The following is a 26,793-nucleotide window of genomic DNA, read 5'->3' as shown; positions in this document are numbered from 1 at the left end:
ACCCCTTACAGCCTTTTGCGCAGTGGGTAGAGTACTCATCCAGGGGGTTGGAGAGCTGGGTTCCATCCCCCTCTGCTAGATGTGGAGCAGGGACTTGAACCATAGTCTCCTGCTTCCCAGGAGTGCCCTTACCATTGGGCTATGGGTGCTCCTGGGACAGATTTCTCTTAATTTCTCCTGTTGTTGAAATAGTTCCAGTGTTTTATAAGTAATCACATATTCATGGGGCTAGGAAAGTGAGAATGACTCTACAGGTCAGTGGTTAGGGCATTTGCCTGGGAGATGAGAGAGACAAATTCAAGTCCCTGCTTCACGTCGGGAAGAGGGTGTGATTGAATCAGTCTTCCACATCTCGGGTGAGTGTTGTAACCACTGGGCTAAAGGTTATAAGGGGAGAGCAATCATTTTTGTGTGGGTTTAGGTGTGCTCAGAGCACACACCTACAGGATTGGGTCTTGAAGGCCAGATAGACAGGGGACTGTTTAGTTTGGGTTCCCCCCATGGCTTAGAGCTACTGGACAATGTCAAGATGTAAGGACTTGGGCAGCTGAGAGTGTTTCCAGCCACTGAAATGTAGGCATCTTGGGGACTTTAAAGGTGGAAACATAGGTACCTAGGGACTCTAAGCACGTTACAGAGTTAGATGGTAACTGAACAGGGGGGTTGTGAATGACAGTGGTGCCTAAATGGTTAGTGGTGCCTAAATGTTGGCCTTAAAGTGATAATTTGGTGGCTAAATCCACCTTGTGAATCCCACCCTTAATGTTCTTTTTAACATAGAAACTCAGAAGTTAATTAATGGCAGAACCAAAATTCCTGTGCAACCTTATTTTGGCCCCATTATGCCTACATAGTGTGATAATCTTTAATCACATGATCACTTTTATCGTGCATGACCCTGCCTGGCTCGGTGCAGAGGATGAATGATGCTCTGGTAAAGAATCAAGGTTGTGCAATGAAAGGGGCCATTTGTAGAACCTCTGCTTCATTTACTTAAGATGTTGGGAAGATGTGTAGTGATTGAGTCGGGGACTGCAGGAAGAGAGACTTTCCTCTCCCCCTTGTGGGTTCCAGGACCAGCTGCTCCAAGAAGAAGTCATTAATGGTGACTAGAAATTTCATCTCTGCATCCTGAGGTGACATGTACCCAGACAATATGGGGATAGTTGAAATCCCCCATTATTTTTGGGTTTTCTGTTTTTGTAGCCTCTATAATCTTCCTGAGTGTTTCACAATCATCGTCACCATCCTGGTCAGGTGCTCGGAAGTATATTCCTACTGTTTATACTCTTATTATTCAAGCATGGAATTTCTATCCATAGAAACTCTGATATGATCTGTCTATGATTCTGTGATGATCCTGGCTTCTGACAATCAGAGGTTTAGTGTCACCCTGAGCATAGGGTTACGTCCCTGACTATCTTGGCTAATAGCCATTGATGGACCTATCCTCTGTGACCTTATCTAGATCTTTTTTGAACCCAGTTATACTTTTGGCCATCACAACATCTCATGACAATGAGTTTCACAGGTTATTGTGCATTATGTGAAAAAGTATATCCTCTTGTTTGTATTAAACCTGCTACCTATTAATTTCAGTGGGTGACTCCGGGTTTTTTGTATCACGGGAAAGGGTAAATAACACTAACCTCGTTCTTGAAATACAGCTGAACCATTTTGGCCAAAACCTTCCAGAAAAATTCAGCCTGAAGGAATCACTCAGCATGTGACTAGAAATGGTATTCATTGTAAATTGCTTTAGGTAAGTTAATTTGGGTTTTCACTCCTGGTGACTGTATGTTAGTGGATTACTTAAGCTTTGACATAACTGAAACATAACATAGCACTCCTTTTAACTAAAAATTCTTTTTCTCTAGCTGTATTTAGTGAAGGAGAGAAAGTCGTAAAATTTTAATGTTTTCTCATTGAGGCAAAGTATTATAATATGGTGGAATATTCAGCTCCCTTTGGGGCCCAGGTTGCTTTGTAGTTTTGTGGTGTCGTTTTCTGGGGGGATGATGGAGAGCGGTTTCCTGTATCTGGAGTTAATGCAAGTACAGAAGAAGTTGAAATAGTTCTTTTTGATACTTGGTTAATTGATCTGGTTAAGTAGCAATTCAATTTGGTTTCCTTCTAATTTGTAACAAAATCAAATTTCAAAACCTCAAAAGTTACTGGGACTGGAGTTGTCATCCTCTAGTCAATTTTACTATAAAGCACCAAGATAGAGACCTACAGTTGCTAACACCAGGCTGTGACATTCAATAGTAGGGTACACTTACAAATATACATAGTAGGAAGATTAATAATAATTAAAAATAAAGTTTTTTTTCTTATTCCTCTTTGAGTGTCTGAAAACTTAGTTTCCTAAGAAAAGGCACTAGAAATTTGGAACCTGGTATGTGTATTATGTGAGTCATTTTACTTAGTTACTGGAGTTAATAGCCATAGTGTGTGATATTTTACATCCAGCATTTAAGTTTGTAAGCTATTTACATGCTAAAAATTGAAGTGGGAATTCTAATTTTGTATATTTGAAGAGACTTGTTTTTTCCTAATCTCTCATTTTTAAGTAGAGAAAAATGAATGAACTCTATGGAGAATCTTCCATGGGAGACTCTCCATTCTAGCTTTCACTTTCTCCTTAACTTCTAAAAAGATAAATTACCAGTACAGTGTGACTGTAGTCCTAGCTGTCAGCTCCACTGGAGGAGCATGGGTAGTGACTGCCACTGTGATGCTGCAGACTTGAGCTTTGGAAGAAAATTATTTGAATTCCTCACTTGCTCTTAAGTGTTTTGTTTTTGTTACAGAAGCTGAGGGGTGATGAGCAAGTAGAAAGGAGGAAGAGTGTCAGTTGCAGTCAGAGAAGAAGGATGGTCCTGGATAAGTAGGGCCCTAGCCTGGCAATCTAGAGACCTGGGTCAATTCTCTGTTCTGCTATAGATTTCTTTGGTGGCCTGGGGCAAGTCACTTAGTCTTTGGCTCAGTTCCTCATCTGAAAAATGGAAGTGGGGAAGTACTATCTCATGGGGTGTTGTGAGGATAAATTACATTAGATTGTGAGGTGCTCAAATGCTATGGTGATGAGGGCCAGATAAGTACCTGAGATAGGTGGTGGTTCTAGGAGTAATATTGGATGTGTTTGGTGCCAATTTCAGGTGCTGGTTCAGAAATAATAATGTGGGTGGAAGAAAGAAGCTGCCTGTTACTGGGTAGGAGAAGAGGGGTGAGCTTCCCTTTTTTCCCTCAAGAGTACCAGCTGCGGGGGTGAGCTGTGTTACACCACCTTGAGGTGTTGCTGAGTTCATATCACAGTGGTATGTGAAGATTGCAAGCAAAAATATATAACTGAAGTACTATGTAACATACGCATATTCTTGGAGTGGTAAAAATTCTGATTAATAGATTAAGCCATAACTTTTTCTTTGTCCCACAGCATGAGCTTTTAAATTAGTAGACTTTTGGAACTGGGAACGCTCAAGGGATTGATAATTGGGTAAAGAGCAGCTTTTTGGGGGTGTTGGAGGGGCAATCCTGCAAACACGTACATGGGTAACTTTACTCACATGAGTAGCTTCATTGAATTCAGTGGAACTGTTCACCAGGGTGATTGTGTGCAGGATTGAGTTTTTATAGCAACTTAAATGTATGCCATGGAGCTAGTGACACAGAATACCCATAAATGAGTTAATAGTAGAATTGAGCATAATTTTTTCCATGATTAAATTATTTGCCAAAAAATGCAGTTTTGGTTGACCTGAAACTATTTGTGAATTGGTCAAGTTCGCCAAATAGTTTTGACAATACCAAAAAATGAACACATTTGGTAGTGTTGACATGAAACTTCATTTTGGCATTGCTGAAACATTTTTGGGCTGGTGTAACAAAATGGGGAGCTGGTGAGAGTGCCACCCTTCTTATAACTTTTGGCTCAGTGGCTCGAGAGTCATTCTCCATCTCTTTCCTTGATTCAGTGACTATTCATGAATAAGTGAATTGCCACTTTGAATGAAAATTTACAACATTACAGACCAGGTACACCGTGGACAGCAATAAAGAAGCTTTTTCTTGTTGGATTGCCTGTTAGTTATCAGATTTTGAGCATTGCTTTTGCATAGTTTTAAAGAAATATAATTTAATTTTAGCCCTCTGTTAGTATACTATTTTTAGTAGTTGCTTCTATTTGTATGTCCTGCAGGAGAATGACTCAGGAACACTGGATACAGTTGGTGCAGTCGTTGTTGACCAAGAAGGAAATGTTGCTGCTGCTGTCTCCAGTGGAGGCTTAGCTTTGAAGCATCCTGGAAGAGTTGGTCAGGTGAGTATGTATTTTCAACTGGGGACAATTACTTAGTATTACCAGGGAATGGCTTACATATTTAATAAACAGTGCATCTGTAAACTAGGCAAGAGCCAAGTGGTAGTGAATTGATGCCTTAGCGTTCAAATCTGAAGACCTGGATTCAGTTCTTGATTACTCTGTATGGGGAAATGAGTTTTGTCTAATCTAGAGGATCTTTATCAGTGTTGCAAAACTTCTTCTAATTTGGCATGCTTTCTGGTTATTACATAAGACTGGAATAACAGGTGTGTTGCAGAAACAACAAGGAGTCTGGTGGCACCTTAAAGACTAACAGATTTATTTGGGTATAAGCTTTCGTGGGTAAAAACCTCACTTCTTCGGATGCATGTGTTGCAGGTCACACTTGGGATGCATTGATAGAGAAAGCTAGAGCCTGTTCTTGGTACGCTTAGCTTTTGCTAGTGCCGTTAGTATCTCACTTTTGCCACTCATTAAATACCCCACAAAGCTTAAAAGAAAAAGTGCCACTCTGATACCTTTTAGATAAATTTACTAGTTCTATATGTTTTTGATCAATATGTGAGGAGAATGTGTCCATTTTCATATTCAGTGATGCTCTTTTGTTGTGCTAGAATCTTTTGAAGGAGGTGATAAAGATATGATACTATAAGAACACACAGCATAGATAGGCCTATCAACATGGAGTAACAATTTTGAGACGCTTCAAGAGTCTGTATGCGCTACAGCTTACGTACAACTGGTTAGTCCACTGTTTGGCATCATCCCACGGGTAACTCTCTTTTGGACTGACCTTAAGATTCTTTAGCTACAGCATTTTAAATGGTTCTTTAAAATGTGTAGCTAAAAGCATTTATGTTGTAATGTTTTAAACATAAAACATGCTTTAAAGAACTCCTATGGTAATAGGGCCCATTCCAGCTCCTGTTGAAATGAATGCGAGTTTTACCATTGCAGTAAGATTGAGCCCTTCATCCCTACCTAGGGAGATAAGAGCACCTCCAAGGCACTCCTCTTCAGGATTAACTGTTGGAGGATGTAGCAAAATGTACTGGAGTAGCTATTTTGAATCTTATTCCTTTATCCTATGTAATAATCTCCCCTTTTCCCAAAAACTGAGTACCTGAATTTATAAAAGATCCATTTATCTTCTCAGGCAGCTCTTTATGGATGTGGCTGCTGGGCTGAAAATATTGGAGTTCATAACCCTTATTCCACAGCTGTGAGTACTTCAGGTATTTGCTACTTTTGTAAATATTTTGAACTGCTGTTCAACTTTCTTTCATTTAAAAATTCAAAACAAGTTACTTAATATATAGTGAATTAAAATCTTAAGACTCATGTGGTAGCATACCAGAAAGTGTGTTCTTCAAGCCAGTGAATTCAGTGTCATTAACTACCAAAGAGCCTTTGTTAACATGTTTATGGAAGTTTCAGACAAACTTATTCAGAGTCTGTGTGTGTTATCCTTAAAGAATCCATTTGTGGCTGCTCACCTTCTCATCTATATTTCAATCCATCAGTAACAATTTGTTGCACCATCTGGTAGTCAGCCCCTTCTGGCTGCCCTGTTCTTTAATGAGATTTTCTATCCTTGTTAATCATCTCCTGAAATTTAGGCTTCCTACATGGGTTTTGATGTATTAGATGCAAATAGTCCCCCAATAATATTTTAGTAAATTTGGTATTGCCAATTCCCCTTCCAGCGTGGATATATGTTTATTGTCTAATACTAATGTAACTCCTGTTTGAATTTCCTTATTCTTCTTGATGTACATATTGATAGGACCTGAAGTAGGAAACCTTTTTGGCAACAGTTCTTTACTGTTGCTATGTGACCAAGACAAATGTAGTGTTTTCCAATCCAACAAACTTTTCAGTTTCAAAATAATGGGAGGAAAGTTCATTTCATGTAGCTGATTTGAAGTTAGGAGAAATATTGACTCCTAAATACTTCAGAATTTGTGTAATTTAAGCAAACAATGTATTGTGCAGCTATTGAACCTTAGATTTTTCCATCCTTAGATCTAATTTCGGATTTAATATAATTGTATAGGCTAATATACCTCTGAATTAATTACTTTGAGAATGTGTCATAGATTGCACTGGGTTGGTAATGATTTGTATTGCACAGTCTTCATACAGCACAACAGTAAGTTCAGTTTTATTCATTTTAACTTGCTCTTCTGGCTTACGTTTTGAGCCGGGGTTAAATAAAGAGAGCAAACAAGAAAAGGAATTGAGGACAACCTTATTTGGTTCCTCTGGTAATTGAAATTCTTGGGCATATACCCCCATTCACTCCTGTTTTATCTGAGGGAGAGTCATATTTATCCATGGTTTTTTTCTTTTTTTTTTTTTTTTTATATTGACTTCAAAACCCATTTCCAATAGCATTGTTTTTTAGGAAAGGCTACTCTACTTTATCAAATGCCATATCCATGCCTAAGAATAGCACAGGCCTTCAGTTTTTTGTTCCCTATATTATTAAACAATCCTGATATTCTAATGTTATTCGGATGTCTGTTACATGTGGAACTTATTTAACTAATTTGTATTAACTGAGGAAGGACTGCTTCTATTCTGGCAAGAGACTTTGAAAATATGTTCATGTCTATATTAAGAAGCAAGATTGGCCTTAACAAGTCACATAGCAGCTTGTCTTTTTGTGGCTTTAGTATTATATCATCTGCCCTTTTCATTGTATTGGGGAATCTCCTTACTCCCTACAAAAGCATTGTATCTGGTTTGTCTTCAGTGATGTGACTTCACCTGATGAAACTCTGCTGAAAACCTGTCTGGTCCTGGGGATTGGTGTTGGCATTAATTTAATCAAATTTGTAGCTTTCTCTGTCTCTACTGATCTTTCCAATCTGTTAACTGTTGCTGAGTTAACTTTGGCATGTTAACCTCTCTAATATATATATATATATTTTTTTTCCCAATAATTTTTCCTGTGGGCTTGTCATGGTTTGAAGGCATAAAGAACTGTATAGAACCTCCTCAGTTCTTCAGTAATCTCTCAGGTCTTAAAACTTACTACTCCTTTTGGCATTTTTTAATTTTGCCTTCTCTTGTCTTAATTTATAAGCAGCTTATTAGCCTTCGTCTCCCGCACCCTTTATAATACCTGTTTTCAGCCAGCTTGAGAGCCTCTTCAGTTTTCTCTATAAGTATGGCAGTTAGTTGCCCTCAGAATCAGAGGTGTATAAATGTGCTTCTAGACTCTTTTATGTAGGGTTACCATCCGTCCGTATTTCCCTGGACATGTCCGGCTTTTGCGTCTCTAAATAGCCGTCCGGGAGGAATTGGTAACAAGGTTAAAAGGTCCGGGATTTTTCCCCTCCCTCCCTCCCTTCCATGCAGAGTGCGGCTGCTGATTGGGCGGCTGGGCCTGATTGAGCCGCTCCCCTTGGCCTCCAGCAGCCAGAGCCCTCCCCTGCTCCCCCCTGCTGCCTGCAGCGTGTTTTGCCTACATGTGGACATGGGCATGGCAAGGGGAGTCCCGAGGGGCAGTCAGGGAGCAGGGAGAGGGTTGGATGGGTCCCCGGCCTCCACCTGCCACCCCCCCTCCACACATCTCCCCCCGCCCCCATGGGTCCTTCCCCCTCCCTGTCTCCCTTTCCCTTGCCTGTTTCTAGTACTAGAGCCGGCAGCAACTGCTGTCTGCTGCCCCCGGGTCCTAGTGCCCCCCATCCACTAATGGCAAGACAGGCTGCCCTTACCCTGCCCTTCCACCCTAGTCCCGAGCCTCTCCAATGCCCCAAACCCCTCATCCCCAGCCCTCATCCCCCCGCACCCTAATCCTCTGCCCCAGCCCTGAGCCTCCTCCTGCATCATGAACCTCTCATCCCCAGCCCCAGCCAGAGCCCTCATCCCCCCCACACCCTAATCCTCTGCCCCAACCCTGAGCCCTCATCCCCCCGCACCCTAATCCTCTGCTCCAGCCCTGAGCCCCCTCCTGTATCATGAACCCCTCAGCCCCAACCCCACAGCCCTCACCCTTGCACCCCCTCCTATCCCCAAACTCCCTCCCAAACCCCCTCCCCCTTCCCACACACACCCTCCTGCCCTCAAACTCCCTCCCAAAGCCTGCACCCCCTCCCTTTGCACCGCCTCCCACCCCCAAACTCCATCCCAGAGTCTGCATCCCTCATCCCCTCCTGCACACCCACACCCTGCCCCAGCCCGGAGCCTGCACCCAGCACCCAAACTCTATCCCAGAGCCTGCACCCTGCACCCCTCCTGCACCCTAATCCCCAGCCCAGGACCTGCACCCCAGACCTCCTCCCCCCACCCAACCCCCCTCCCAGAGCCCTAGGCAGGTGAGGGGGACGGGTTCTGGGCACCACCAAAATTTCGACAACCCTGCCACCCATGCGAGTGGATAAGGGTCGGGGCAGTCAGGGGACAGGTAGGGTCCTGGGGGGGCAGTTAGGGTGGGGGGTTCTCAACAGGGGGCAGTCAGGGGACAAGAAGTGGGGGGGGTTGGGGGTTCTGAGGGGGGCTGTCAGGGGGTGGGAACTGGGAGGGAGTGGATGGGGTGGGGCAGGGCTAGGGCGGGGCTCCCCCGCCCATGTCCTCTTTTTTGATTGTGGAAATATGGTAACCCTATTCTATGCAAAGCTTGCAGCCTGTCAGTCTCTTTAATTTAATTTAATGGTTGTGCACACTGCACATTAAGCCTGGGCTCTAACTCAGGTTTGAGCCCAAGCCCCACTTCTTTCCATACACAAGTCAATCCACACAAAAGTTGAGTCAACAAGCACTAAGACTCAGGCCCTAGAATCCTGGTAGGGGAGTGGATCAGAGCCCAAATCCCACTGTGTATCAGACTCTCATTTTGCAGCCTGGATACAGCTCAAATTGCAGGCCCAAGTCAGAAGGTCTGTCTAGTGCAGTATGGACATATTAACACAGCTGTGATACCCGGGTCCAGCAATTGTAAGCCCAGGTTTCCAAAGCAGTGTGTATATTCAAGCATTGGCTTGGAAACACCAAGTCCATAAGCCCAGGTCCCACAGGCCTGAGTTTATAGTGCAGTGTAGACATACCCCAAATCTCCACAATGCTTTGCTAGTGACAGGCAGCAAACTCCTTCAGGCGCTGTCATCACTCAGCACAGCATCATGTGGAGCCCCACACCCAGCTAGGTTGCATGAATGCTCACAAAGCCACTCATGAATCACACAGAGACAGGCACCAGCTTATTCTCCCCAGCCTTGCACCCCAGAGCTGTACCATCTTGCCCTGGTCAGAAACCTAACCAGGGTAAGTTCATTACCCAGTCCACCCCTCCCTCAATGTGGAGCGGACATGCACCAGCCTTTGTAGATTGAGCTGAGATTTCCCAACATTTCAAGCAATATATACTGTTTTAGATAAAGTATAAAACAGATTTATTAACTACAGAAAGATTTTAAGTGATTATAAGTGGTAGACATAAAAGGTCAGAGATAGTTACAGAAGAAAATAAAAGATAAATACACAATCTAAATTTTAAACCTTATTACACTAGGCAGTATTTAGATCAAGCAATTTTCTCACCCCCCTGGATGCTACAGTTCTTAATGTACAGGCTTTTCCCTGAAGCCTGGACCAGTCTCCTTAGATGAAGCCTTCATCTTCTCACAGTTCTTGTTGCTTTTCTCCTCCCCGACCTATGCTGAAAGCAAAGGCATGCTGCCGCTGTTCTCTATTTTATATCCTTAATCCATGTACACTTGCCCAGACACGTTCTGGTGGGCTTTGCTGAGTCACTGGGTTGAACAATCCCCCTGGTGTGGTCTTGTGCAACTGAGTCATAGAGTTGAGCAGTCCCTGTTTTGTGGTGCTTGGGCAGTGTTCATTGAATTATAAATCCCTTGGTTACAACTCCCCTGCTGATTGATGGTCGTTGAGCACCTCCTCGGAGGGGTTTGCCTTCTTTGTATGTCACTAGCAACCTTACAGCATATTTCAGTAACAACCATACAGCAAATTTCAGTAACAACCATACAGCAAAATCTCATAACTCGATGCTCACTAACGATATACATATTTCAGCAGAACAATGGATTTCAGCAGAACCTGACCTTTCATATGATATCTTACATGGCAAACTTTGTATGAAACATATCATAATTACATGACATTGGTGAATATGGGGATTCCAGAGCGCTGCTTTGAGGTACAGAGTGCCACAGTTCTCCTTTCCAATTTTGCTGTGTTGGCTTGTGCTGATAGACTTCTTTCTTCATCTGGCAAGTCAAACAATATATTGAATTACATAAATAGATCAAATGTGATCTCTTCTGTTAAAACTTAGCAGCATTTAACCACTGTTCCTGTTCCTTGCCACTGTTTTTGTCTAGTTCCTGCTATCTGTGGGAGCCTGGGCTCTCCTTTCTTCCTTCAAGGGTATGCTGGTTGCCTGCTGGTGAGGGGAGTCTATTTAGAAGGCGTGGTCTGTCTTAAGTGCATATATTATAACACGCCATTATAAGATTGACATAAGTATTAGAATGTTTGGTAATCATTGGAAAAGGGTCAATTATGGTGGAAAATGTACAATTCAGGATTATATAACTCTTAATTTCCATCACAAAGGGAGAGCTGGGTCTCCACTGTACTATTAACTTTGTTCATTGAATACTATGAACCACAGCCTTAAATAATGTTATGCTCATTAACTATACTGTATCCCTATGAAGTATTTTTGGTGCTATACAACCCAGTTTCCATTTAATTTTCCTATCATAACTGTATAAAATTGGTAGATTTTAATGCCTTAACCCATATTCCAGTCTTGTTCTATATTTGGTCTACTACATCTCTCTTAGGTCAGCCCTGTTGTTTTGGTGATGCATCTTTTTTTATTGCTTTCCTTGGTCTGTTTTCCCAGTTGTTCGGTGACATGTAGGTCCAGTTTCTTTGTTCCTGAACTGATTTGTCTATTCCCAAATCCATAAGTATCTATTTCTCTCCTTTGAATCTGAAAAACCCTTCTGGCTTTCCATTTAAAGGAAAGTCTAAATGGGAAAGCCGACTTGTTTTTTTTAAATATTGTTTTTCCTAGCAATTGTGGTTATCTGGTGCAATTCCTTTCATTTTCTAAAGACTGAGATTGCCAGATCTGGGAACATTTTTATGGGTTGATTTAGAATCACCAGCGGTCCAAATCTATGGGTCCGCAACAAGGCGGGGGAAGTGGGGTCGGAATTCTATGGGTACTGTCAATACAGATGCATGCCTTGCTGCCCAATTTTAGCATATCTTGGAAAATACCATTCAGCATTCCCAGGAGATTTCTTCCTTCAGTTTGTCTCCAGGATGTCATTAATCTTGATTTTCTGCATTCCCGATCTTCAGTGTTCTCTAGTTTTAATTTTGTCTTTTTCTGTCTCAAATTATTTGGAGTCTTCAAACTACTCTGCTAGTATTGTTTACTCATTTAATCCTGTTTCCACCTATATCTTTTTAATCTCATATATTTCATTGTCCTTAATGTTGGTCTGAAGCTCTTCTTTCATCTCCTTATTCATAATTTCTCCTAGCAGATCCTTCAGGTTAGCCTTCGTGAACTGACCGATGTTTCTCTTTCTGTCTCCAGTTTGTCCAGTGAAGGAGAAGCATTACCATTTTCGATGGTGTCTTTGTCTTTTGAGGCAAAAAGATCTTTATGATGGAAAAACTTTCTTCCTTTCCCAGACATGTGGCTTCTATAATCTTTTTACCTCCTCAATGTTTTGGGCTTCCTCTTTGTCTGTCTGGCCCCTCTCAAGATGGCTGTCACTGCACTTCCTCTCCACTTGTTCATCTCTTCTCAAGATGGTTGCAGCTATGCTTCTTTCCCTGGTTACAAATGTAAATTTTAATGGGTTTTATAGCTTGTTGCATTCACTCACTATCCTCTTGCATGACAATGAAGGTTAAGATAATCACTTGCAGGCTTGCCTCTGCCCCTTCTGACTGGTTACACAGATTTTTAGATTGTAATGAAGCATCCTGAAAATGGGGAGAGGATGGTATTGTGGTTAAGGCACTGGACTGGATATCCCTGACTGAGTCTCTAGATCAGAGGTGGGCAAACTACGGCTCGCGGGACCTTTCTCCCCGGCCCCTGAGCTCCTGCCCTGGGAGGCTAGCCCCCGGCCCCTCCCCTGCTGTTCCCCCTCCCCCGCAGCCTCAGCTCACTGTGCCACCGGCATAATGCTCTGGGCGGCGGGTTGGCGAGCTCCTGGGGCAGCGCAGCTGCAGAGCCCGGCCTGAACTGGTGCTCTGTGCTGCGCGGGGCAGTCAGGAAGGAGTGGGGTTAGATGGGGCGGTGGGGGGCAGTTAGGGGTGGGGGGTCCGGGGATGGTCAGGGAGAAGGGGTGGTTGGATGGGGCAGGGGTCACGGGGGGGCAGTCAGGAAGAAGAGGGGGGGTTGGATGGGGCGACGGGAGGCAGTTGGGGCGGGGGTTCTGGGGGTGGTCAGGGAGCAGGGGGGGTGGATGGGGCAGGGGTCCCGGGGAGGCAGTCAGGAATGAGAGTAGGGGTTGGATGGGGCAGCTGGGGGCAGTCAGGGGTGGGGGTTCCGGGGGCAGTCAGGAGACAGGGAGAAGGGGTGGTTGGATGGGGTAGGGGTCCCAGGGGGGGCAGCCAGGAAGGGGGGGGGGGGGGGGGGGGGGGGGGGGGGGGCCGGGCCACGCCTGTCTGTTTGGGGAGGCACAGCCTCCCCTAACCGGCCCTCCATACAATTTCTGAAACTCGATGTGGCCCTCTGGCCAAAAAGTTTGCCCGCTCCTGCTCTAGATGTTAGTGTAGTAATGCACTCATCTGCTAAAATCTACTCCACTGGCCTTGCCACCCCAATCTAATAGTAATATAATTTGCTGCCTGTGGCTTTTTAGTATTCCCCCTCTCAACTGAATTCTAGGACTTTTTTGGGGTAAAGATCTTGTATCTTCTCATTAGTACATATTGTACAGTGCAGTATTTTTACAAATAAACCAAACAAAAAAAATCTGTAGCTCTTTCCACCTATCATCAAAATGCACCCACATTGGGACTGAAAGCATTAGATCTTGTGGTACCAGCTAAAATATGAACAATTTAGAACAGAAAAGGAAGAACTTACCCAAATAAAAAGAGAGGGAGTTTAGGTTGGTAGCTATAATGGGATATTGATAAAACTCTGACTCAGAAGGAAAAGTACTATTTATTGAGTTGACAACATGGAAATCATTATCAAATATCTAATGGTACATCACAGGCAGGGTTGGGCCTGGCTACAAGATCACAGCCCAAGGACATGCTTGATAAAAGCATGTTGCCTGATGCCAGGCTTACAGTATCGAAAATTTGTGTTACTGTATTCCTAAATTTAAGAAAGTGTCCCCTTGAAGGCAAAGGCATTGGAAAATTTCTCTGCTCAAGGACCATGGGGCTGATCTCAAGTTAATAAATGCATATGCACACGAATAGTCCCATTGAACTAGATGGAAGTACTCATGTGTTTAAGTGTTTGCAGGATTGGGGCCATAATTGTTAGTAAGCATGTTTCTAAAGTTGGAGGTTGTTTGATGAAAAATCAGAGGGCAGCTTTATTTAATTTTCTTAAATTATTCTTTACAATAGTCAGATGGGTTTGTTGAAGCCTATGCAAGCAAACATCTTAATACTTAAGATACACTTAAGATGATGTCTAGATTTAATGACTGCCTTAAATAGAAGGTTTTTATTTTATGCCGGTACCATTTTTTTATAGTGGTAAATACTTTAATGGCTATTTACAAGTGTATTATTTATCTTGCTTCAACTCTATTAGTCCTAGTTTGTATGACATTACATTAATTGCAATTCCAGCTAATTGAAATAGACTGCTGATGGTCTGTGAAGCTTAGCCATCTGTTCACTAAATGATTTGAAATTCAAGATAGTAGTGTTTAATCTCTTTTTTTCTGGTTTTCCTATAAACTTTTTGTGTGTGTGATAGAAATGTTGACAGGAAGTCAGAACTCTTGTAATCTATACCATTCTTTTTCCATTTTCAGAAGCTCATAAGCTTTATTTTATAATGTAACGTGTTTTTAGGACATACTTAAAATATATTCAGGTCTGACTCTTGTTTAAAATATGCTCAGCCAACAAGGTGAACAACAAAACTGATTAGGGAGCTGTAGAGACTGAATCGAGGAAAGATTAAAAATGCTAAATGTGTGGCTTCACTAGGTGAAGGGAAAAGCGACATAACCACGTGCAAGTACTTGAAGGGTGAAATCACCAAGGAAGGGAAGGAATTTACTTAGTGATAGAGGATATTGCACTAGGGAAAAAAATTGAAATATTGCGTGAACTACTAGGAAAACGTTCTTGAAAGTCAGAGCTCAGACAGTGGGACGATCGCCTAATGGAAATTTAATGAAGTGCTATCACCTGACACATTTAAAAACAGACTGGACTAATTACTGTAATGAGTAATCATGATTAGCAGAAAGATGAACTAGATGACCTTAAAAGGTCTTTCATTTAATTTTGCATGATTAATTTGTGAACAGTATGACAGAGATAACATTTAAAAGGGACTTTCAAGACATTAACTAACCCATATTGCCTCATCCACTCTAATATCTCTCCCTCCTTGCTGAATTTGAAGAGGTTGGCATATTGTAGGGGGTGGCATTGCTGGGAATTATTAATGGAAGCTTATTGCGGTAAAGTAGGTTGTAATTGGGGTATTCAATTATAAAACTATTATCATCTTCTGCATTATGCTCTTGTTTAACCGTTCATGTCCATAGCATTGTTATAGAATTAAAAATGTAACCTTGTGATAAGGCTTTCCCTTCATCAGACTAAACATTCCAATAAGTATAACAACATATGGATTTTGTCATATGGAAATGCTTAAAAGCTTTTACCAAGATTTCTTTTCTGAAACAGAACTGACCAAGTGGTGAAAATCATAATGTCTTGTTGGGGTAGGAAAGGTGAGACTAAATCACTTAAAGATGCACACAGCATTTCATCTCTACATTACTGGTTCAAGTGTGACCAAGATCTGTAGCAAAATTAATTACTGACTGGGAAGCACAGAGGCTAAAAACTGAATTGACGTGGAGAATGATCGTCCATCCTGTGATTCCGCTGAGCCTGCCTGTTCTGCCAGCCTGGGCACCCTATTTACCTGTCTTGCTGAGCCAGGCTGTTAAGCCTCCTCCAGCACACACATAGGTATGGCCACACCCAACTGCAGAACGACACAGACTCTGAGATCAGCTCTGGGAAGCCTCAGATTAAGGGACTTGCCCCAGCACTCAGGTGTCCACCTCCCTTGGAGTGCTGACCCAAAGGTATATTATGAAATCCGCCTCCTCCCTCAATGTGGAGGAAGGTGTGCACAACTTCTTGTGTCGCCTGCCCCCCCCCCCAGTTAGAAATGACAGAAACTAGGTTTAATCATAAACAAAACAAATTTTATTAACTATAAAAGGCAGATTTTAAGTGGTTAAAGGGATAGCAAACAGAACTCAGCAGATTACTAAGCAAATAAAACACACATACAAAGTTTGTTTCATAAAGAAATTGGTTACAAATAGTAATTTCTCACCCTAGCTATAGTAGCAGGCAGGTTACAGAAAGTCTCGAAAGGCAGCTGCACTGGTCTCCAGCTTGAGACCTCAGGTATTATTACTCACAAGCTAGATGCCCTTCCAGCTTGGACTCTACCCTTCTCCCCCCACTTCAGTTCTTGCTTCCAGGTGTTTCCCAGTGTCTCTTTGGGCAGGGAGGCAGAGGAGAACCACCATGATGTCACTCCCCTGCCTTATATAGCTCTTGTGTATGGCAGGAATCCTTTGTCTCCCAGTGGAAGAACACTGGCATTCCAAGGGGTGGGTCCCAGTACCAGATGACTCAGATCCATGTCTCTCCAGGGCTGTGGCAGCTGTCTGGAGCATCCACAGGAAGACTAAGCTCTTTCACAGTCCATTGTCTTTGCTAATGGCCCATTAGCCCTGTCTGGCTTTTCCATTGTTGTACTTGAAGGGCTAGTTGTGGGTGACGCCCAAAGTAACACATTTGAAATACAGATACATAGTCAATATTCCTAACTTCAGATACAGAAATGATACAGGCATACAAATTGGATAATCACATTCAGTAAATCATAAACTTTCCAATGATATGTGGTTTGAGCATTGGCCTGCTAAACCCAGGGTTGTGAGTTCAATCCTTGAAGGGGCCACTTAGGGATCTGGGGCAAAATCAGTACTTGGTCTTGCTAGTGAAGGCAGGGGGCTGGACTCAATGACTTTTCGGGGTCCCTTCCAGTTCTATGAGATAGGTATAGCTCCATATCTTACATGAGCCATTCTGCATAAAGTATATCTCAGTTATATCATAAGCATATTTTCATAAAGAATATGGAGTGAAAAGTCACACATACATTTTATAGTCCCTTCCTCTAGGGATTGAATCACTTTTGGTGGGAAAGCTACTGCCAGCTTTTCCACCCAAGTACCATAATCAAAGCTGTCGGTGCTTTCCCATTCTATGGGTGAAAATAGAGGGCTTCATTTTACAGTAGTCTCAAAGGCATTATTCAGCTTTCTTCGGGGAGACTGTGCCTCATGTGCAGGGGTGAAATCCACTTGTACATTCTGGTCACTTTGCATTACTTGTGCAAAGCAGCCACACAGGGACTTTGTGAGGCACTCCTCCAAGTGAATTGTCCAAGAGCAGCAGTCCCTGGGAGAGCTGGCCTGTCAGCAGTGGCTCTGCACATCTTTGAGCATAATTGCCATACTGGTTCAGGCTGCAGTCCATCTAGTTCAGAATCTAGTCTCCAACAGTGGCAAGCACCAGATGCTTCAGAGGAAGGTGCAAAAACTGTGGAAGGCAGATTACCCCACATCTGTCTGTGAAGTCCTCCTAATTCCCTGGATAGTCTTATCCATAAATATGTCCCCTCTTTCTTTGTATTGTGGAGCTTACTGCCACAGGATGAATCTTGCTGCGTTTCTGGCCTCAGTGACAAGTATACATTTTTTACTCTGGGGGGAATTCTGTGCCACTGTGTGGGCAGAATTCATATCCTGTGCTGATTTCTTTGCTTCTCTGCAGAAAAATGACTTTCTGATGGGGAAGCAAAGGGAAGCAACAAGAGTGGTCACGTGCCCCTCCCCTGCCGTGCGGACACACAATTTCGGGCAGCCAGTGGAGAGGTAAATCACTCCCGGGAGGGAGGGGCTTCCATGACATGGACCTTTGGGGCTGGCCCGGCCCTTGCACCATGTCAGAGTCGGGTGCAGCCTCACCAACAAATATGTGTCCCCGGGGAGGACTGCAGGGTGATCTCCCACCTCCATGCAGCCTGTGCTCCCGCTGCTATGCTGGAGCCTCCACATTCATTTATTGACAAATAACATTTCCAGAATTTTAAAACATTGTGGGCAGAACTTTTATCTTTTTGGCAAAGAATTTTTAATTTTGGGGCACAGAATTCCCACAGGAGCAATTGGGGGTAGGGTGGGGGATGTCCTTTTTATCAGATTTGTGTGACTTCCACAGAACCCCTTGACACAGGAAGCATTCCAGGTGAACCAGAAGCATGGTCAAGGCAGTCTTTCACTGTGGCGACTCTCCGCTACTACAATACCCAGAAGAACGATGGTAGAAGGGGTGCCAGGTAGGCAGCTCTTAAGGAAAAAAGGAGAAGGCAGGCGTGTTGAGGATAATTAAATGAGTGACTAACCAAATCACACTAATGACTAAACACTAAATGCTGACAAATAATACATATGGGGAAAAATTTTGTCAGAGTTCCTCCACCAGCCTTAATTGTCTGGGGGAGTTAAAGCTCAATAAGGATGGGTGGTATCCCTCCTTAGGTAGCCTATAGCGCTCCCTTTCATGTGGATGGTTCCCCGAGGGCCTGAATCCAGGCTCAGCTGTCCAACAGTCCTCTGATGGCAACAGTCTTTAGAGTTGGTCTGTCACTTCTGGGGTTCGGTCCTCTGAGTTAGTGTTAAGCCCCATGGCTGAGAGCTAGAAAACACTGCAGGAAGCAACTCCAGTACTGTCCTTCTGGCTGCTGTAACCAGACTCCTTGCAGCAGCTATTTTTCTACAAATGCTGCTCCTGCCTGGGGTTCAGGTAGTCCCAGCCACATGCAGAACAGAATGTGAGCTGGGGTGAAGCTACCCATCAAAGACCATGATCTCAGATACTAGAAAGAAGGCTCGTCAGCAGAGCTTATAGTCCTGTTCCAGTGCCATCTACAGTAACAACTGCTTTTATGTCAAATTTACTGTTCTTTTTCACAGGGACAAGGTTATATATGTAGGCAGCACCAGAGCTGAGCTCAGCATGCTCTTCCCCCTTTCAAAGAGCCTACTGGGGCTCAGCTCATCCAGATTTCTCAAACATAAAATTGCCTGGTGGTGGCGGTGAATCACTCTGCTGAAGAGGAATCATTTTAGTTTGTTGCCCTACCACTAATTAGATCTAATGTGTCTTGAGTTGTATGCACTCATTTTTTACAGTGCTGCCTTGAAGTCCTTGTTTTCTCACTCTGTTTTGCGTGACTTTCACCCTCCCTCCACGTTGTCAAGGAGGACAAGACATTATTCACTTGGTACCCTCTTAATACCGCTTCTTCATTGTCTGGAGGGAATCCGTCTTGAAACTTGCAACTACCTTTTTCTTCCACCTTTATAGAGAAGGAGAAATGGACATGAGTGACTGTAGAAGACTAACAATTTTACTGTAGTGAAAATGTCTGTATTATGACCGTAGTGTTTTGCTAACATTTTAAAGATTATACATGTAAATTCATTATTTCCTTGAAGTTAACTAGTCATTGCTCATTTGTGGTAGTTTTGTATGAATTTTTTGCTATTTAGCACTCAAACTTAGCTTAATATTTCTAGTTCTATACCTTTTTGGATGTGTTATGGGGAGATGGATAGGTGACTTCTGATTTAAATGGGCTCCTTTTCTTTATAACGTATGTAAAGGGTTTTAAACACATCTATAAAAACAATTCTTAAAGTCTGGATTCAATAAAATTAATTTTTAGAGATTTCTGTGGCTGTGCAAAAGCTTTCATAGTACAACCTTTTAATTTATTTTTTATTGCATCCGCTCTAAGTTGTAAATTGGCAGATGTTTGTTTTGAATTTTTGCTTCCCAAGGATTTGGACAAGAATGAAAATTAGACTTTTTGCTTGCTTTGCATATTAATTTGATAGCCTGCGTAGACTTCCACATTTTCACTGAAAATTTACTTATCCAATGGGCATAAAAGCTAAAAAATAATTTATACCCAGTAGATTAGTGCTGTGACTTTACAAACTGCTGTGAGCATGCAGAACTCATGAAGGACACCTAATACAAAAGGCAAAATATTTATTAATACTCCTGTGCTTCTTGAATTAATCAGGGATTTCAAATTTGTCAAAATTGTTGTGAATTGTTGAACATTAGTAAATGATACATACTGAAATCTGTAGTTTGTGAAGTAATTTATTCAAGGATGCTTTTGGAGTTGAATTCATCAAAACGCTTACATATTGTGACATTTTAGATTCTTACAAGGAAATACTTGTAAAGAATAATTTGAATTTCAGTTGCTCCCAGAAGCAAATATCTAGGTTTAGAGCCCCATTACAGTAGGCACTGTAGGCGAAATGGTTTATATGGAGAAAATGGTCAAATTATTGGATACCATATTATTCATGAACACATTTTCAATCCAAACAGGGAATTTGTTCATTGTAATATATGGAGATATCCTATCTCCTAGAACTGGAAGGGACCCCGAAAGGTCATCGAGTCCAGCCCCCTGCCTTCACTAGCAGGACCAAGTACTGATTTTGCCCCAGATCCCTAAGTGGCCCCCTCAAGGATTGAACTCACAACCCTGGGTTTAGCAGGCCAGTGCTCAAACCACTGAGCTATCCCTCCCCCTTTAAGCTGCACTTCCCTGCAGAGGCAAATCTGATCGGTAGCATGGTCATTCTGTTAAATCTCTGAGCCACAGGATAGTGCTGGGAGATCGTGTTCAATTGGTTATCCACCATGACCCTCAAGACCTTTATAGTAACTGAATTCTGGAATACTCTCTCACTTTAGGTCTTACATACATTCTTTGTTCCTAAATATATGATCTTGCATATTTGGCTATCATAGAGAGCATGTCTGGACAAGCCCAGTTTACCAAGTGATCCAGATGGCATGACGGCTGGAGTGCACTGGCTGAGGTGAGATCTTGAGGGCACTGATTCATGGCAGGTGCACCATGGGCCTGCTACTTACTGGCATTCCAAAGAGCTGAAACAATCTCCTTTTCTTATATGGAGAACCAAGAGGCTATATGTAGAAAAGACTCTGCTTCACTGTTTTTGACTGGAATGCCCGGTCAAAAAGGGACCCTGGCAGCTCTGGTTAGCACCACTCACAGGGCTGTTAAAAGTCTGGTTGGTGGCGCGGCAGGGCTAAGGCAGGCTCTCTGCCTGGCTCCACACAACTCCTGGAAGCGGCTGGTGCAGGGGCGATCAGGGAAACTCTGCATGCTGCCTCCGCCCCCAACACCAGCTCTGCAGCTCCCATTGGCCATGGTTCCCGACCAATGGGAGCTGTGGGGGCAGGCAGCCCGCACCGCGCAGAGCTGCTTAGCCCGCCTCTGCCTACGGGCTGGACATGCCGGCCGCTACGGGGAGCAGCAGGGAGCCTGCCTTAGCCCCACTGTGCCACCGAGTGGGAGCCGCCTGAGGTAAGCGCTGCCCAACCGGAGCCCGAACCCCAGGCCCCAGGTTGGAACCCCCTCCCTCACCCTAACTCCCTCCCAGACTCTGCACCCTCCACCTGCACCCCAACCTCCTGCCCCACGTCCGAACCCCCTCCTGCACCCAAACTCCCTCCCAGAGCCTGCACCCCAACCCCCTACCACAGCCCTGAGCCCCCTCCCAGAGCCCACATCCCCTCCTGTACCCCAACTCCCTACCCCAGCCCTGAGTCCCCTCCTGCACTCCAAACCCCTCGGCCCAAGCTCAGTGTCCCTTCCTGCACTCCAAACCTCTCATCCACAGCCTCACCCCAGAGCCCACACTCCCAACCGGAACCTGCACCCCCTCCCGCACCTAAACACCCAGCCCTGAGCCCACTCCCATACTCCAAACCGCTCGACCGAAGCCCCTTCCTGCACCCCAAACCTCTCATCCCCAGCCCCACCCCAGAGCCCGCACTCCCAGCCGGAGCCCTCATCTCCTCCCACACCCCAACCCCCTGCCCCAGACCAGTGACAGTGAGTGAGTGAGGGGGAGAGCGAGCTACAGAGGGCCGGGGGGGGGGGGCCGGGGAGGACTGGAGTGACTGGGGGGGGCCTCAGAGAAGGGGCGGGGCAAGGATGTTCGGTTGTGCAATTAGAAAGTTGGCAACCCTACTGTAATGTCAAACTGGGCTTCTTGGAGGAAGACTGTTCAGCTCCAGGATTTCTGCAGTACCACTATGCTTTGAAAAGTTTGCCTGCAGACAGATTCTCTCATCCTTGAGAAGCAGGTTGCTCTCAAGGATACCTTTGTGGAATCTGCACACGCTACCTCCCTGAGGTCTCCCAGAGAGGGACTGGTCACTGGCTGTGGAAGGTGAAGTTAGTAGCAGACAAAGATTATTTGTGAGATTGGAAATGCTATTCAGTAAAAGCTCTTTTATCAGGCACTTCACCAACTGGCAAGTTCTATAAACCGGCATTTCTCATCTGCACTGAAAATCCGGTTTATAGTGCGGTTGGTGTGGGAGGGGATCGGGGTGCCGGATGGGGGGGCACTCACCTCCGGCGGCTCCCCACAAGCAGCTCCCCGTCCCTGCTGTTGCTTGCAGAGGCGTGGCCAGGCAGCTCTGCAGCACACTGCCTCTGTCCCTCTTCCCTGAGTGCTAACTTCACGGCTCCCAGCCTGTTGGCTGGGAACTGTGGCCAATGGGAGCTGCGGAGGCAGGAGGGAGTGGCGCCTGCAGACGGAGACAGCGTGTCTGCCTGTTTGCAGAGCTGCCTGGCTGTGCCTCCACCAGGAGAGGCAGGGATGGGGAGCCACTTGCAGGGAGCTGCCAGAGGTGAGTGCACCCCCCCATCCAGCACCCCAAGCCCCCTCCCACGCCCCAACCCATGCCCCAAGGGTCCTCCCGGACCCAAACTCCCTCCCAGAGCCCAGGCCCCGCAGCCCCTCCCACGACCCTGCCCCTCCACACACACTCCAAACCCCTTCCTCTGAGTTAACCGGCATTTCTAATTTACCAGCACCCCCCGTTCCTCCAGCATGCCGGTTAAAAAAGCTTTTACTGTAGATTGTAGAAAGCAGATGGAGAAATGGAGTAGAAGATCAATTTTGGCACATGCTACTCATAGTGCTGGGGTTGAACTTCCTTCAGGAAAGTTCATGCTAGATGGGTGTGTCTTGAAAAAGTACTTAGTGGTAGTTGGATGCCACCAGTGGATGGATCTGGGAATTTGGAATTTAAATTGCACTTCATTTAACAATGTATTATGAACAAGTAAGAGCGGACTCCTTCTCACTAGTTTATCTCTATAGAAGGACGTAACTTTCACAGGGCTGAGTGATGGTAAACAGGGGCATTGTCCATCCATTTTCCAGGACAGCAATGTATAGATTTAAACTTGTTCCTGTTCAGACCACCTTACGCAATTTGCTTTGAAGAAGACTGTAAAATGAGATTAAAATCATAACATAAATTAAAACTTAAACTTTTACAATAGATAAACTTATCCTTTGGAAGAGGAGAATGTTAATTTACAGTTGGATAGTTGGTAAACTACAAAATAACTTACCTAACTTCTTAGGGCTGATAGGACAAAAGTGATATCACTTGGCAAGTTATATTTTTTTCTACAAAAGTTCTACTGAATATTTATACTGAGCTGTAATGCTTTTTCCTACTTAGCTCTGCTGAAATTAGCTGCTGAAATGGTTTAATAAAAAATGGCTCTATACATTTTAAACTTTGGTTCTTTCTAACAATTGTCTTGAAAATGGAATTAAGGTAGGTATTATAGGCAGTGCAGGTAGTGGTTCCTATTGTTGAGATTGCCCGATACTTTTCATTATAAGATGCTGTTTTCGGTATCCATAACTCTTCCAAACATAGCTATTTGGGCTGAAACTTTCCATGCAGGTATCCGACTAAGGTTGAACTTTTCCAAAAAGTTAAGTAAAATCTGTTCAGCTGTTCCTCAGAACAATGTTTGGGGGAAAAGAGGTTATTTTGCCATGTTAAATTCCTGTAACTGCCTTGTGCAAATACTCTAGTGCTACTGTGTTTTGAAGAAGGCACTTCAGATTTGGCAAGGGGTTGCACTGGTACCAGATGTGCCTTCTTTCATCCCTATGAAACCTGCCCAAATTTGGCCCTTAAAATTTTCTGAGAATCTCCTTCACACACTCTTAGTAGAGATTTCTTAGTTTGGCAGCTAAATTTGGTGAAGATCTTTACTAAAGGCAAGTCTACACTACAGTGCTGTATCAGCGCAGTTGCACGTCTGGTGAAGACACGTTATGCTGACGGGAGAGCGCTCTCCTGTCAGCATAATTACTCCACCTTGGCGAAAAGCGGAAACTATATTGGTGGGAGCGCGTCTCCTGCCAACATTGCGCCATGTGGACAGCACAAAACTTGCGTCGCTCGGGGAGAGGGGGGACTGTAGTGTAGACCTGCCCTGAGACTGCTCTATCCCAGGCCACAAGAGCTGAGAAGGCATTCCCTGTAATTCCTTTTTGTGGTAGCCAGGGACTCTCTGGTGCTGAGCACAGGAACCGAGGTTAGGGAGGCTTTCCTTTTGTTCTCAAAGCTCCTTCTGTTGGAGTGCAAACAGGAGGAGGAAGCAGGCTGACTGGAGTACAATTAACAAAAACTGTATCGCAATACATAAGGGGATTGAATTGAGGTTGCAGAGGCAACATTAATTCTGGCATTTCCTAATGTTTGAATGCTAGATTTTGCAACTGTAATGTTCTTTTAATGTATTTTTGTGTTTAGTATATTAGTGTACTACTTGTACAACATCTATTTTTAAAACTTCATTGGCATATTGGTTCTTCAGCTTTTTCTAGAAATGCTGGTAATGACAACCAGAGTTTTTAAAAATAAAGGCCAAGTACTGTACATTTCCATTCTACATAACTACTGCTTCCACACTACTCGTCACTTTTGGAAGTGAAGATGATAGATTTTGTTAATAACATTTCAGCACATCAACTAACTTGTTCTCTGGGCATTACTATTCAAACTTTTAAAAATAAGAATGAAATTAAATGAATGAAGCATAAGGGTTCTAGGCTCTGGCATATGAAACAGATAATAAAAGAAAAATGTCTGTCTCTAAATAGCTTCTGAGAAGAGAATAATCATCATTTGCAGTGGGGTGGACTGTACGCATGTACACACAATAGTATAATTTTCCATTCTGAAGTCTTCCTTTAAAACAAGTTCCTACACTTTCCTACTGAGGTACAGTACCTTACAATAGCTAGACAGAATTAGGCAACTTGTCAAAGCTCTCTAAGCCCTCTGCATATGGCTTCCAGAAACAGCTGGATTTTCATTTCTCCTTCCATTCAACAGGAGTCTCTTTCATGTCTGAAAATTGAAAACGCGTGTTTTTCAGTGTGGTGCATGGATGTGTGTGTGCCCTCTGGCACACCTGTTTCTAATTTCCTGACTTGAAAGCATAACCCATCAAAAGAAGTAGAAAAACAATTTCTTTCTGACACGCTGTTCAGAGGCCCTTGTGTTGCAGAAGGCCTTCCTTTGCTTTGCCATCTTGGTTCCATCGATAGAAGATTATTGTAAGATACAGAGCTCACATAATATGGGCTGTTCATCTTATGCTGTGCTGGGTTTTTTATACTCTTGTGGTTATTTCAAGCATTAGAATTCTACTAGTAAAGTTTTTTTGCATAGAAAAGACTGTAGTGTAGTTCCTAGTTTCTAACATGAAGCTTAAATTAGGAGCAATGCTCATAAGTAGTAATGGTTAATATAAACTGATCAGTGAGGTATAGTAACAGTTATTGTTTGGTGCAGCAGAGCAAATGTTTGTCATAGGAAATTAGTAACTTCAAATTTGTATGCACTTCAAAGTCATACCAGGTTTAATAACTGCAAGTCAAAGATGGTGACTGAATTTTGAAAACTGATAATTGGTTTATGTGAGAGTTGTACATGGGATAATAACTAATCATTCACCCACTACAGAGAATGTCTTTTAGCAAGCTATTCTGAAGAAACTGAGACACTTATTGCTTCCAGGTGATCATAGAATCATAGAATATCAGGGTTGGAAGGAACCTCAGGAGGTCATCTAGTCCAACCCCCTGCTCAAAGCAGGACCAATCCCCAACTAAATCATCCCAGTCAGGGCTTTGTCAAGCCTGACCTTAAAAACCTCTAAGGAAGGAGATTCCACCATCTCTCTAGGTAACCCATTCCAGTGCTTCACCACCCTCCTAGTGAAAAAGTTTTTCCTAATATCCAACCTAAACCTCCCCCACTGCAACTTGAGACCATTACTCCTTGTTCTGTCATCTGGTACCACTGAGAACAGTCTAGATCCATCCTCTTTGGAACCCCCTTTCAGGTAGTTGAAAGCAGCTATCAAATCCCCCCTCATTCTTCTCTTCTGCAGACTAAATAATCCTAGCTCCCTCAGCTTCTCCTCATAAGTCATTTGCTCCAGCCCCCTAATCATTTTTGTTGCCCTCCACTGGACTATTTCCAATTTTTCCATATCCTCCTTGTAGTATGGGGCCCAAAACTGGACAGAGTACTCCAGATGAGGCCTCACCAATGCCAAATAGAGGAATGATCACATCCCTCGATCTGCTGGCAATGCTCCTACTTATACAGCCCCAAATGCCCTGTTAGCCTTCTTGGCAACAAGGGCACACTGTTGAGTCATATCCAGCTTCTCGTCCACTGTAACCCCAGGTCCTTTTCTGCAGAACTGCTGCCTAGCCATTTGGTCCCTAGTCTGTAGCAGTGCATGGGATTCTTCCGTCCTAAGCGCAGGACTCTTCACTTGTCCTTGTTGAACCTTATCAGATTTCTTTTGGCCCAATCCTCTAATTTGTCTAGGTCCCTCTGTATCCTATCCCTACCCCTTCAGCGTATCTACCACTCCTCCCAGTTTAGTGTCATCTGCAAACTTGCTGAGGGTGCAATCCACGCCATACTCCAGATCATTAATGAAGATATTGAACAAAACTGGCCCCAGGACCGACCTTTGGGGCACTCCGCTTGATACCGGCTGCCAACTAGACATGGAGCCATTGATCACTACCCATTGAGCCCGACGATCTAGCCAGCTTTCTATCCACCTTATAGTCTATTCATTCAGGCCACGCTTCTTTAACTTGCTGGCAAGAATACCGTGGGAGATGAGGTATCAAAAGCTTTGCTAAAGTCAAGGAATAACATGTCCACTGCTTTCCTCT

General features: G+C 43.9%; 1 protein-coding gene across 2 annotated transcripts in view; it reads left to right on the top strand.

The window, feature by feature from the left end:
* The window catches only part of TASP1 (taspase 1), a 172,261-nt gene that overhangs the window by 53,395 nt on the left and 92,073 nt on the right, over positions 1 to 26,793 (top strand). For both annotated transcript variants that reach the window (XM_026653183.2, XM_026653182.1), the window contains exons 9-10: positions 4,202 to 4,321; positions 5,481 to 5,559. In XM_026653183.2, the coding sequence (XP_026508968.1) occupies positions 4,202 to 4,321; positions 5,481 to 5,559 (199 nt within the window). The remainder of the gene's footprint in view (positions 1 to 4,201; positions 4,322 to 5,480; positions 5,560 to 26,793) is intronic.

This window comes from Terrapene carolina, unplaced genomic scaffold (genome assembly GCF_002925995.2).
Source record: "Terrapene carolina triunguis isolate 2854851 unplaced genomic scaffold, T_m_triunguis-2.0 Scaffold132, whole genome shotgun sequence".
Lineage (NCBI taxonomy): Eukaryota > Metazoa > Chordata > Testudines > Emydidae > Terrapene > Terrapene triunguis.
This window is presented reverse-complemented; position numbering and strand designations above follow the sequence as displayed.